Source organism: Lithobates pipiens, unplaced genomic scaffold (assembly GCF_037356315.1).
Source record: "Lithobates pipiens isolate NorthernLeopardFrog02 unplaced genomic scaffold, aLitPip1_a1.2 Scaffold_8, whole genome shotgun sequence".
NCBI lineage: Eukaryota > Metazoa > Chordata > Amphibia > Anura > Ranidae > Lithobates > Lithobates pipiens.
Window position 1 is genome coordinate 347,562,643 of NW_027507903.1, and position 12,796 is coordinate 347,575,438.

The 12,796-nt window shown below is 43.0% G+C and overlaps 1 protein-coding gene across 1 annotated transcript in view; it reads right to left on the bottom strand.

Moving 5' to 3' along the window:
- Nucleotides 1–353: 353 nt before the first annotated feature.
- The window catches only part of LOC143962581 (exocyst complex component 1-like), a 36,812-nt gene continuing 24,369 nt past the window's right edge, over nucleotides 354–12,796 (bottom strand). The window contains exon 3 of the mRNA XM_077471859.1: nucleotides 354–767. Within this exon, the coding sequence (XP_077327985.1) occupies nucleotides 513–767 (255 nt within the window). The 3' untranslated portion in view covers nucleotides 354–512. The remainder of the gene's footprint in view (nucleotides 768–12,796) is intronic.

Below are 12,796 nucleotides of genomic sequence, written 5' to 3' on the forward strand. Positions count from 1 at the left end.
ATACAGTTAATGTTAATTTTATTTGAGTAATTCATAAAATGGCTGCTATGGCCAAGATTTACTCCAGCTTGGTGTGGTCCCAGTTTTTTGGTAAAATGTATGGGGGGAGCTGGAGGGTTGGTCTGGCAATAGAGTGTAAGCATTTAACATCAGTTATACAATGGTCATGATCAAATATGTCTGACCCCATATACTTATATAATTACAAATTATGTATAAAAACATTTTAATGCACTTAATAAAATCATTTACATCAAGCTGATTTATTTAACATGTATATATATATATATATATATATATATATATATATATATATATATATATATATATATATATATATATATGAGCATTGATAGGACAATATTTTTCTTTGAAATGAAGTTACCGTAATTTATTGTGCACTTGCTAGAAAATCATTTGTATTATTTGAGAGTCTCACAAATTATGCATTCAATTTTTTGAATGGTGGTGATCTTGTACAGTCTTATGAAATTAAATACCTGAATAGTCTTTCAAAGGCAGCTGCAGAGACATGCGCAGCTAAAAGCCTTAATGCACAGTGTCACGTATAGCACTGCATCATCGGGGACGAATATAGATGTTTTTCCAACAAAATCATTATCAAAATGAATCCACTGAAGTTCTTGTTGAAGATACTGTGTACTCATCTCACGTAGACAGCGGAGAAAGGCATATTTAGATGCCGTACTATAGGCTTCCAAAGTATAGATTTCAGTACTAAAATGTAAGCTGAAGAAAGCATTATCCTACAATAAAAAAAAAGTAAACGTTCATTTTACAGCTTGCATGAGAAAATGAAAATGAATTTAATTTTCAGTAAATTGTATTTCATAATTTTAATTGTTAGAAAACCTTGGCAAAACTTCAAGCATAAAAGAAATCTGTTAACAGTTTTCTTTTGTTCATTGAAAACATATATCCATTTTTTTGTGGGATACGTAACATGAAATTTGTTTTGGATAGGGTAAACAAGCATTAGAACATCTGTCATATGAAAACCGATGACTGTTTCTTTCATCTATGATTTCCCATTACATCAAGTTCTTGTGATCACACCAGTAAACTCTCCCTACTGAGGACACAGTAAATGCAAAGCCCCAACTGAATAAAAGATATTTTAGTACTCTGTGTTCCTTCTGAGGAAATTTTATTGAGTTTCCCATTTCCGTGACAGGAAGCTTAGAGAAATCTAAACAAGATTGGTTTTGAGTTGCACTTTAATTATTTGGTATACAATGCAATTATGGTCAAGCACTAACTTATATAACAATAATACTGTGACAGACTCACCCGAGACAGAGGCTTTTGGAGGGGACTTCAGGCTAGCCCCTTGGCTACTGACTATATGGGGCCTGGATTTTAAGGGAACACTACTCTTTGGTAGGTGTGTGCCTGGGGGAGTAATGTTACTTTGGATTCAAGCCCATGTCTCCCCAAAACACACAGACTCTGGGACTCTATGCCCAAGATCAATGTTTAGGGCCTAGATGCCCCATTATCAGCAATGACTGCTCCACACTGTGAGACTCAGAGCAGATGTTAATCTCATCAGTTCAAAGCAACCTGTCTGGGGTCTCCTGCTTTTATTTGTTTATTATAAATAGGTCTCTCCCATAGTGTGCCTCCTAGGTGTCTTTTCCCATTGTAAATTGTGGTAATTATGTCACCTATTGTTCCTGTCAGCGTGCTCATCTCTTGAACAAGTGATTAATATTATGACCACTGTACCTTGTTATTGAACCTTTGTGTAATGTTACATGTCTATGTTGTTTAACTTACGGGTTATTTAAATCGATGTCAGCTATTAGTTGCAAAATGTGAATTAGCATATACTGTAGTATATATTGGTTGTTCTTTAGCTATGGTAATTATATTCCTGTTGACAGTTTTTATTGTTAGGGTAATATGATCAGGAGAGGATGGTTCTCCTGTGGGGTATAACGTATGTGTCTGAGTTTCAATAAACAGTCATTCCTTTGGATTTTACCTCACATTTTGTCTGTGTATGATGTTTGGGATAAAAAAGGGTTGGTATTAGCTCTTGGTCTGCTTGAAAACAGTTTGGAGGCCAGGAGGCACTCTTTGGTGGACTGAAGCACCTAATCGGCATGCAAAGCGGTTCCGTCACACATACAATACAACTTCCTTATTAGACTTAGCATTTTATAATATTGTTGTAAAGAAGTCACATTTTTCAAAAAGTCTAGCGCGACTTGTTGCTGGTTCCAAGCAGCAGGTGGTTACAGCACTCTTATCAAATTATATGTAAATCAGAATGAAGACCAGAAGGCAAATTATCACCACAAATAAACATCTAATAAAGCAGAAAGACATTACAAGTTACACTTTATAACCTGTAGTGTGTATATTCTTCAAAACAGATTGAAGTGTATACAATACCCTCATAAAATTACCAAAAATTAAGTGTGTAACTGTTAAAAAAGTGGGTCTGTGTGGAAAATAGAGAATAAATATGACATCATATAGTCCAGGGATATGCAATTAGCGGACCTCCAGCTGTTGCAGAACTACAAGTCCCATGAGGCATAGCAATACTCTGACAGCCACCAGCATGACACCCAGAGGCAGAAGCATGATGGGAGTTGTAGTTTTGCAACAGCTGGAAGTCCACTAATTGCATACCCCTGATATAGTCTAAGCTCTTGTACACACGGTCGGACATTCCGATGAAAAATGTCCGATCGGACCGTGTTGTCGGATAATCCGACTGAGTGTGGGCTCCAACGGACAAAGTTTTAGAGCTGGGCTATAAATCTTTCCTACAACATGATCCGATCAGACTTTGCCCGATTGTGTGTAGAGAATTCCGATCGGACAAAGTGCCACGCATGCTCAGATCAAATTCCTAGACCAAAGCTATTGGCTACTAGCCTGAACGTAGTCCCGTCCTAACGAAATAACGTCATCACATTACATACGATCAGATTTTCCAACAACTTTGTCCGACCGTGTGTATGCAACACAAGTTTCAGACAAAATCTGTTGGACAATATCCGACGGATTTTGTTGTCGGAATGTCCGACCGTGTGTACAAGGGCTTAAGCCACTTGTGGGTATGGGGTGCTGAAGTGATAAGATGGATGTCTTCCCTAGTGCAAATCTGTTATGCAAAGAAAACATTTACTGGCACCATTATAATACTTAACAACTCTTGCCTTCATACAACAGAGCTGGCTAGTGAAGAATACTGTATACAAGCAAAAATCCTTTGCCACGATTAGGCAATGGATTTCTGAGGGTTAATTGAATGCTTGGTAATGTCATGTTTCATAGGTATATAGTGCAGTGACATAACTGACATTATCAAGCAACAGATTAACCTTTAGCAATCCATTACAGAACTCATATATACCCATGGAAAAAACAAGTGACATCACCAAGCATTAGACTGGCATCCGTGTGTACGAACTTCAATGCATACACAAGAGTTTGCCAACAGTGTACCTACGTGATAACAAAAGCTTTCCACCACCCTCATCTATAGCTGACTATCGCAGTAAGTGGCATTGGAAGGCTAAAACAAGTAACAACAAAGTCTGGGGAATGCCCAGGAAAAAACCAAAGCCTACTTGCCACCGGCTCGCAGACAACCAAATTGACCTCTCTGCACGCATTTGCAAACGCATGCATGAGCCACAGAGCCACGTCACGGCACCCTGATATCTGTGGTCCTAACACTAAAATATGAGTGTCCCCACAGTGGAGGCACATGCATTCTAATGGATAAATGAGAGCAGGTGGGCATTCACCAGACTTTGTTGTTAGCAATAGTGTACCTACTTGCCTTTCCTATGCATTTTTCAGGGAAGCAGACTGAGCCCTTGTACACACGGTCTGACATTTTGCCAACCAAATCCGTTGGATTTTGTCCGTCGGATTTTGCCCGTCGGATCTTGTCCAAAACTGTTGCATACACACGGTCGGACTAAGTTGGCGAAAAATCCGATCATTCAGAATGTGATGACGTAATTTCGTTACGATGGGACTAGTAGCCAATAGCTTTGATGTAGGAATTTGATCTGAGCATGCGTGGCACTTGGTCCGATCAAAATTATCTACACATGATCGGAGTATGTGCGATCAAACCAGTTGGTCGGAAAATATTTCCAACATGTTGGAAAATTGGGTCTGACAGAGATTCGGATGGAATCAGTCCGATGCATACCACACACAGTCGGATTATCCGACGACACGGTCCGATAAGACACATTCCGACGGATTCTCCGACCGTGTGTACAAGGATTTAGGGTAGCCGACACCAACAGACTCAATAAACTCATTTGCAAGGCCAGTGACGTTGTTGGATTAAAGTTGGAGTTGTTAACAATGGTGATGGAGAAGAGAATATTGTCCAAGGTACGTTTAATCTTGGACAACTCCTCCCACGCACTCCACAATACACTGGTCAGTCTGAGGAGTACCTTTAGCAGGGACTTGCAAAAATGATCGAGCTTCGAGGGTCATAGCTCAGCAACATGGGGGTAGATGGCTGAAGTCTTACCCCAGCACTGGTCAAAATGTGGGGCTCCTGCGACCTATGATTTTAGAGATCCGGGTCTTCTTGTGCAGCCTGTCAGAAGCTACATACAGAAAGACCAGCCACTGAGGTTTTACTGTGGCAGGTTGGCTCCACTGCACAAAATCATGTTATTGTATGTGATTTTGCAAGGTTCAGATAGCAGTCATGCGTGCGTGCCGGCTTGAAGCTCCGTGAGTCTGACCACGGGTCCCGTGGACTCGATGTCCATGGGAATACCAGCGATTGTTTCACAGAGAGGAAGAACGGGGAAATGTTAATGTAAACAAGCATTTCCCCATTCTGCCAAGTGACACTGACACTGATCACAGCCTCCTGTGACTGGCAATCAGTGTCATGTCACACATAGCCCCTCCCCCCACAGTTAGAATCACTCCCTAGGACACACTTAACCCCTGCATCGCCCCCTCCTGGTTAACCCCTTCGCTGCAAGTCACATTTACACAGTAACAGTGCATTTTTAATCCCACTGATCGCTGTATAAATGTGAATGGTCCTAAAATAGTGCTAAAAGTGTCTGATGTGTCCCCCAGAATGTCGCAGTCATGATAAAAATCGCTGATCGATGCCTTACAAGTAAAAAAAAAATGATTAATAAAAATGCCATAAAACTATCCCCTATTTTGTAGACGCTATAACTTTTGCGCAAACCACTTAATAAACGCTTATCGCGATTATTTTTACCAAAAATATGTAGAAGAATACGTATCGGCCTAAACTGAAGAAAAATAATTTTTTTATATATTTTTTGGGGATATTTATTATAGCAAAAAGTAAACAATAATGCATTTTTTTCAAAATTGACGTGGTGATCAAATACCACCAAAAGAAAGCTCTATTTGTGTGAAAAAAAAAGATGTAAATTTTGTTTGGGAGCCGCGTGGCATGACCGAGTGCCACATGGTCAATTAAAACGATGCAGTGCCGAATCGCAAAAAGTGTTCCATGGCTGAAGTGGTTAAATATAAGTTGGCACACTCCTAGATTTAACTCCACTCCCTGGGTGAGAGTCCCTCTCTGCATTCTTCCCCCCCCCCCCCCATCCCATTCCTTTTCTAGTTATGGGGACATCTAATTCCCCAATCCTTTCCTCCTCTGGCTGCTTTCTCTACTCCATCTTTCTGACTCAGTAATGGGCTATGTTGTTCAGATATGGTGTCTACATTTCGCCCTTTTTATTATCCCATTACTGGGCTAAACAGGCCTTAGGGAAGCATTATCTCCTGTTATGTTAATAAGGTTCTAATCTAAGTTACTTCACTTTATTGTATCCAAATGTTTTTTTTTTTTGTTTTGTTTTTCTGCATTCAATTATATATGTCTTGGGTCTTCCATTTAATTATTTGTGACCATCTATACTGTGCAGCGCTGGGCGTGTTGTTCTATAACTCTGATTATGTAACCCATTCCTGTGTTATTTGACAGTGATATTGGTTAGCATTGCATACTTTGGCTGTTGACTGTAACTTTCTTTGGAAAAATAAAGCAATTAAAAGACAAATGCTCCCTTCCAGCCTAGCCCTCTTATTTAGAAGGCAAAAGCATGGTTTATGGGTATAAGATTTACCCACAATGCCATGTTAAGTGGGAGAATGAGAATCTGCTGCTCGCTGAAAAGGTACTGTTTTAGTCAAGCTAAATCATATATTATTATGCTATAACAGGGGTGTCCAAACTTTTTTCAAAGAGGGCCAGATTCGATGAAGTGAACATGTGTGAGGGCCGACCATTTTGCCTGACATTCTTTGAACCATTAAAATTCGGTCATTCGAGCACTCATACCTGGCCCAACAAAAATTCTCGTGCCTTTGTCGCGCTCGTTTGCCTGACACACAGACGAATGCTCTGTTCTTTGGGGGTACCGTTAAGTCTTAATGGTACCCCACACATTGGAAACATGGGGTGCTTTTGGTGCAGCGCAATTAAAAAAAAAAAAAAAGCTCTGGGACTTCTTTCCCTGCATTTTTGTGGGTATGGAAGCCCATTGAAATGCATGGGCTGCCCTACACACAGCATGCAGCCATGCAGATGTGAACCAAGGGCTTATTGGAGGGGCAGTAAAACTACATGGTTAAGCTGTTTTTACCACCCCCAACTTCTCCCCCTTTAGCTGCAGAGGGAGCAGCTGGGGGTGTACACATGCTGTGGCTGCAGCTGGAGGTATGCTCAGGGTGAATGGGCCTGCACTGCAACTACCCCGCAACTGTGTAGACTGCACAGTTGCGGTATAGTGATGCTACATTTACGGGCTTAAAACAGGTGGTGAGGAGGCAATATATGTATATGGATTGCTTTTCAGAGGAGCAGCAATCCTGGCTGCTATCACACACACAAGCACCACAAAAGCAGTTCTGATGGTACAAGAATGGGGGGGGGGGGGGTCTGGATTAAAAGTAACACACATGCATACACATACACACAGACATACACACATACAGACACATGCATACACATACAGACACATGCATATACTTACATACATACAGACATACACGCACACACACACATACAGACACATGCACACACATACATACATACAGACATACACGCACATACACGCACATACAGACATACATACACACACACACACACACACACATACATGCACACAGATACATACAGACACACATGCTGCACACACATACAAACACACATACATGCACACACATACAGACAGACATACACGCACATACATACAGACACACATGCACATACGCATACATACAGACATACATGGACACACACACACATGCAATCATACATGCACAGACACACACACACATGCACATACATACATACAGACATGCACACACATACATACATACATACAGACAGACATGCACACACATACATACATACATACAGACATGCACACACACACACATATATAGACACACATGCACACACATACATACAGACACACATACATACAGACACACATACATACAGACACACATACATACAGACACACACACATGCACACACACACATACACACATACATACATACATACAGACACACATGCACACACATGCATACAGACAGACATGCACACACATACATACATACAGACATGCACACACATACATACATACAGACATGCACACACACACACATACAGACAGACATGCACACACACACACATACAGACACACATGCACATACAGACAGACAGACATGCACACATATACATACAGACACACATGCACACATACAGACACACATGTACACACATACATACAGACACACATGCACACACACACACACATACACATAAATAAAGCCTTTTTAAAACGAATCTAGCTTGTAGTACAGTACCTTTCCATTCCATTTCCTCATTCAGCCGGGTACTGCACTGTAGGGGGAAGCAGAGAGCACAGCACACTCCTCTGCACTTTACTTTCACTTTTGAAGCAGACGGAGCTTCACACAGTGCCGGGGATCGGCTCATTTGACAGCCCTGATCCCGCAGCACACCAGGCGGGCCGTTCAAAACCGGACTGCGGGCCGCGATTGGCCCGCGGGCCGGACTTTGGACATGCCTGTGCTATAACATAAAAATTTATTATTTTATCTATTTACTGTGAAATTACTGTTTTGAAGTTATAACTTGTCTATTTAGCCATCTGCTTGAGTACAGTTTTTGAAAATATAGTAAATTACATTAAAAACAATATATAATAATTATTTGTATATTAATTACTTATGGTAATTAGCACCTTGCCACCCAGGCCAATTTTGACACTTCTCTCCTACATGTAAAAATCTTTTTTTTTGCTATAAAATTACTCAGAACCCCAAAACATTATATATTTTTTTTTTGCAGAAACCCTAGGGAATAAAATGGTGGTTGTTGCAACTTTTTATGTTACATGGTATTTGCGCAGCAATTTTTCAAACACTTTTTTTTTGACAAAAAATTGTTTCATGAATATAAAAAAAACACTAAAGTTAGCCCGCTTTTTTTGTATACTATGAAAGATTATGTTACGTCAAGTAAATAGATACCTAACATATCACGCTTTAAAATTGCGCACACTCGTGGAATGGCACCAAACTTCAGTACTTAAAAAATCTCCATAGGCGACGCTTTAAATTTTTTTACAGGTTACATGTTTACAGAGTTACAGAGGAGGTCTAGTGCTAGAATTATTGCTCTCGCTCTGACATTCGCTGCGTATGTAACCTGTGTGTATCTGGCTCTGAAACTAGCCAGTGCCTCACCAGCCACTGACCTCACGGCATGTCCCTGACCTTCAGTGATAGATTGTTAAAACCATCATGCACTGCAGAGCGACATGTGAAATTATTTTTGTCTATGGGCATTAAATTATATAATTCTTCTTTGTGACTGCTGGATGTGAGAATTTAATCAGGTTTATGATCTAGAGTTTTTATGTAGTATTAACTGTATATTATGTTGGTTTTAGGTTACCTATGTGTAATGATTTTTGGGTAATGTTAAGCCGCGTACACACGTAGCCGTCTGTCCGACGTACTTAGTCTGGCGGACTTCCCGCCAGACTGTCCGTTGGACTTTCCGAACGGGCTACTTGCCCACACACGGCACTTTTTCAGCGGACTAATACGGCGTACTAAGTCCGCCGTGCTATCTGCCCTACTTTTGAAATAAACGGACTCACCCACACACGCGGAGGAAAGTCCGCTCATTTGGAGCGCGTCTCCAGGTAGGCGGGGCCCGCGAAGGATACGACGCTGGCCCCGCCGCCTGGTATGGACTTAAAGGGGAACCCCAACGCCGAAAAAAATCGGCGTGGGGGTCCCCCCAAGTCCACAACAGACCCTTGCCCGAGCACGCTACCCGGCCGGCCAGGAAAGGAGGGGCGAGCGAGCGCCCCCCCCCCTCCTGAGCCGTACCAGGCCGCGTGCCCTCAACATGGGGGGTGCCTTGGGGAAGGGGGGGCCGCGCGGCCCCCCCACCCCAAAGCACCTTGTCCCCATGTTGATGAGGACAAGGGCCTCTTCCCAACAACCTTGGCCGTTGTAGGGGTCTGCGGGCGGGGGGCTTATCGGAATCCGGGAGCCCCCTTTAATAAGGGGGGCCCTGGATACCGGCCCCCCACCCTATGTGAATGAGTATGGGGTACAATGTACCCCTACCCATTCACCTGTAAAATAAAGTACAAAAAAAAACACAACACACAAGATAAAATATTTTATTGCACAGCTCCGGGGGTCTTCCGTCTTCGGGGGTCTTCTCGCCGGACTCCTCCGCTATCTTCTTGTAGCTCTTTTACTAGCGGAGGAGCCCGGCATTCTTCTTCGTCGCCGCGGCCTCTTCTTCCGACTTCGGGGGTCTTGCCTTCTTATAGCTCTTTTACAGGCGGTGGCCCGGTCTTCTGTCGCCGCCGCCTTCCGTTCTTCTTCTTCTTCTTCTTCTTCTCCTGGAGATGTTGACTCAACGTTCTCTCCGGGCGCAATGCCAGGGACGCGCTGCGCTGCGACTTATATAGGGACAAGGGGCGGTGTCACATGGGTTGATGTCACATGGGTTGGTGTCACATGGTGACCCCGCCCCCTTACGATGCCACAGTCCCGGAGGATGCTGGGACTGTCGCCATGTGACATCAACCCATGTGACCAACCCATGTGACATCAACCCATGTGACACCGCCCCTTGTCCCTATATAAGTCGCAGCGCAGCGCATCCCTGGCATTGCGGCCGGAGAGAACGTCAAGTCAACATCTCCAGGAGAAGAAGAAGAAGAACGGAAGGCGGCGGCGGCGGCGACAGAAGAACCGAAGAGGGGGACAAGACCCCTGAAGTCGGAAGAAGAGGCCGCTGCGACGAAGAAGAATGCCGGGCTCCTCCGCTAGTAAAAGAGCTACATGAAGATAGCGGAGGAGTCCGGCGAGAAGACCCCCGAAGACGGAAGACCCCCGGAGCTGTGCAATAAAATATTTTATCTTGTGTGTTGTGTGTTTTTTTGTACTTTATTTTACAGGTGAATGGGTAGGGGTACATTGTACCCCATACTCATTCACATAGGGTGGGGGGCCGGTATCTGGGGGCCCCCTTATTAAAGGGGGCTCCCGGATTCCGATAAGCCCCCCGCCCGCAGACCCTGACAACCAACGGCCAGGGTTGAATGGAAGAGGCCCTTGTCCTCATCAACATGGGGACAAGGTGCTTTGGGGTGGGGGGGCCCCCCATGTTGAGGGCACGCGGCCTGGTACGGCTCAGGAGGGGGGCGCTCGCTCGCCCCTCCTTTCCTGGCCGGCCGGGTAGCGTGCTCGGACAAGGAAGGGTCTGTTGTGGACTTTGGGGGGACCCCCACGCCGATTTTTTTTGGCGTTGGGGTTCCCCTTTAAGTCCATACAAGGCGGTGGGGCCAGCGACGTCTCCTTCGCGGGCCCCGCCTACCTGGAGACCCGCTCGAAATGAGCGGACTTTTCTCCGGGCGGGAAAAGTCCGTTCATTTCAAAAGTACGGCGGACTGGCATACACACGGCCGGATTGTCCGCCGAAATGCGAGTCCGGCGGGAAGATTGGAGTGTAAAACTACATTCTAAGTCCGCCGTACTTTCGGGTCAAAAAAGTACGCCGGAGGCTACACACGGGGGGATTGTTTGGTGGACTTGAGTTTGCCGGACTTTTCCACCCGCTTGTTTGATCGCGTGTACGCAGCATAAGAGAAAGTGGTGTAATATTTGCATGTTTGATTTTCTGTTATTTTTTTAATCAGTGCTATTTGTTCCATGTAGTATTTTAATAGGGTTCTATGGTTCATTACAGTATAGTATTCCTTTAGTTGTATGTGTTATTAATTGCTGTTATTGGTAATATTATTGTTATTGCCTTATTATTGTGTTTTAGTAATTTCCCGTATTTAGTAATTTCCCTTTGGGATTAATAAAGAATTCTGAATCTGAACACCTTGCAATATCCACCAAAGATTGATGAAATGGGTAACACAGGAACCTACATTATTTTAATTTAGTAACCTAGATATTTAGTAAGCTGGAGATGTTTTAAAGTGGTTGTAAAATCAGAAGGTTTTTTTTTATCTTAATGTATTCTATGCATTAAAATAAAAAGCCTTCAGTGTGCAGCAGCCCCCCTCAGCCCAACTAATACTTACCTGAGCACCGTCTAGATCCAGCGATGTTGCAGCAGTGTCTCAGCTGCCCGGGACTCCCCTCCTCATTGGCTGAGACAGCAGTGTGGCAACCAATGGCTCCCTCTGCTGTCAATCAAAATTAGTCAGCCAATGTGGAGAGAAAGGGGGTGGGGCCAGGCCACAGCTCTATGTCTGAATGGACACAGGGAACTGTGGCTTGGCTTGGGTACCCCATAGCAAACAAGACTTTACATTCACTTTAAGTCTCCAGTACCTACCCAAAATTGAAACATTAGTTTTGATCATAGTTAAATAGTCTGTGAGTGTGAGTAAGCCTTAGGACATTACAGGGAGTCTCTTACTTTCTCTAGAGTGTTCACTTACTTACACTATAAAGGTACTGCCATTTATCCCTCACAATATGGGTCATGTTTAAAATTCTTTGGACAGAGTAATGTTCTACTACAACATAGATGCATGTAAAGAAGCCTAAAGTGAATAGGAAAAAGCCACACAAACTTAGTGTAGACAGCATCCCTAGGACCCCTCTACAAGCATGCTAATTGTGAGTGGCTAAAACACTCCTACATTGGGTCTAAAAGTTGAAAGTACTAAATCTGGTGCAGCTCTGCATAGAAACCATTCAGTTTCCTGTTTTTTTTTTTGGGGGGGGGGGGGGGGGGTTGTCAAAGCTTAATTGAACAAGCTGAAGTTAGAAACTGATTTGCCACCATGCACAGCTGCACCAAATTTTGCACTCTCAACTTTAAGTAAATCAACAACAATGTACTAACATTGCCATGAGTTGTACAATGATATCCTAGCCAGCTTAAACTTCTATTTGTGGCATATGATGTAAAAAGGTAGCTATAACTCGCTGAATAAATATAAAGGTCATTAGGACCATCAAGTATTCTATGAAGAACATTTATATAATAGGGCTGATCAATGCTATTAGATAGTAACCTGTAGAAATGCATTTATGATAGTTTTGGATGTTGTAAAAGGGATGTATTTTTATTTCTGAGATTTTGGCTGACAGTGTGATATCAATATATAGTTGCTACATCATTCGTTCACTATGAGATAGTAATGGTTATAAAGCTTACATTAGACTTGGTTTTGTTTAACCGCT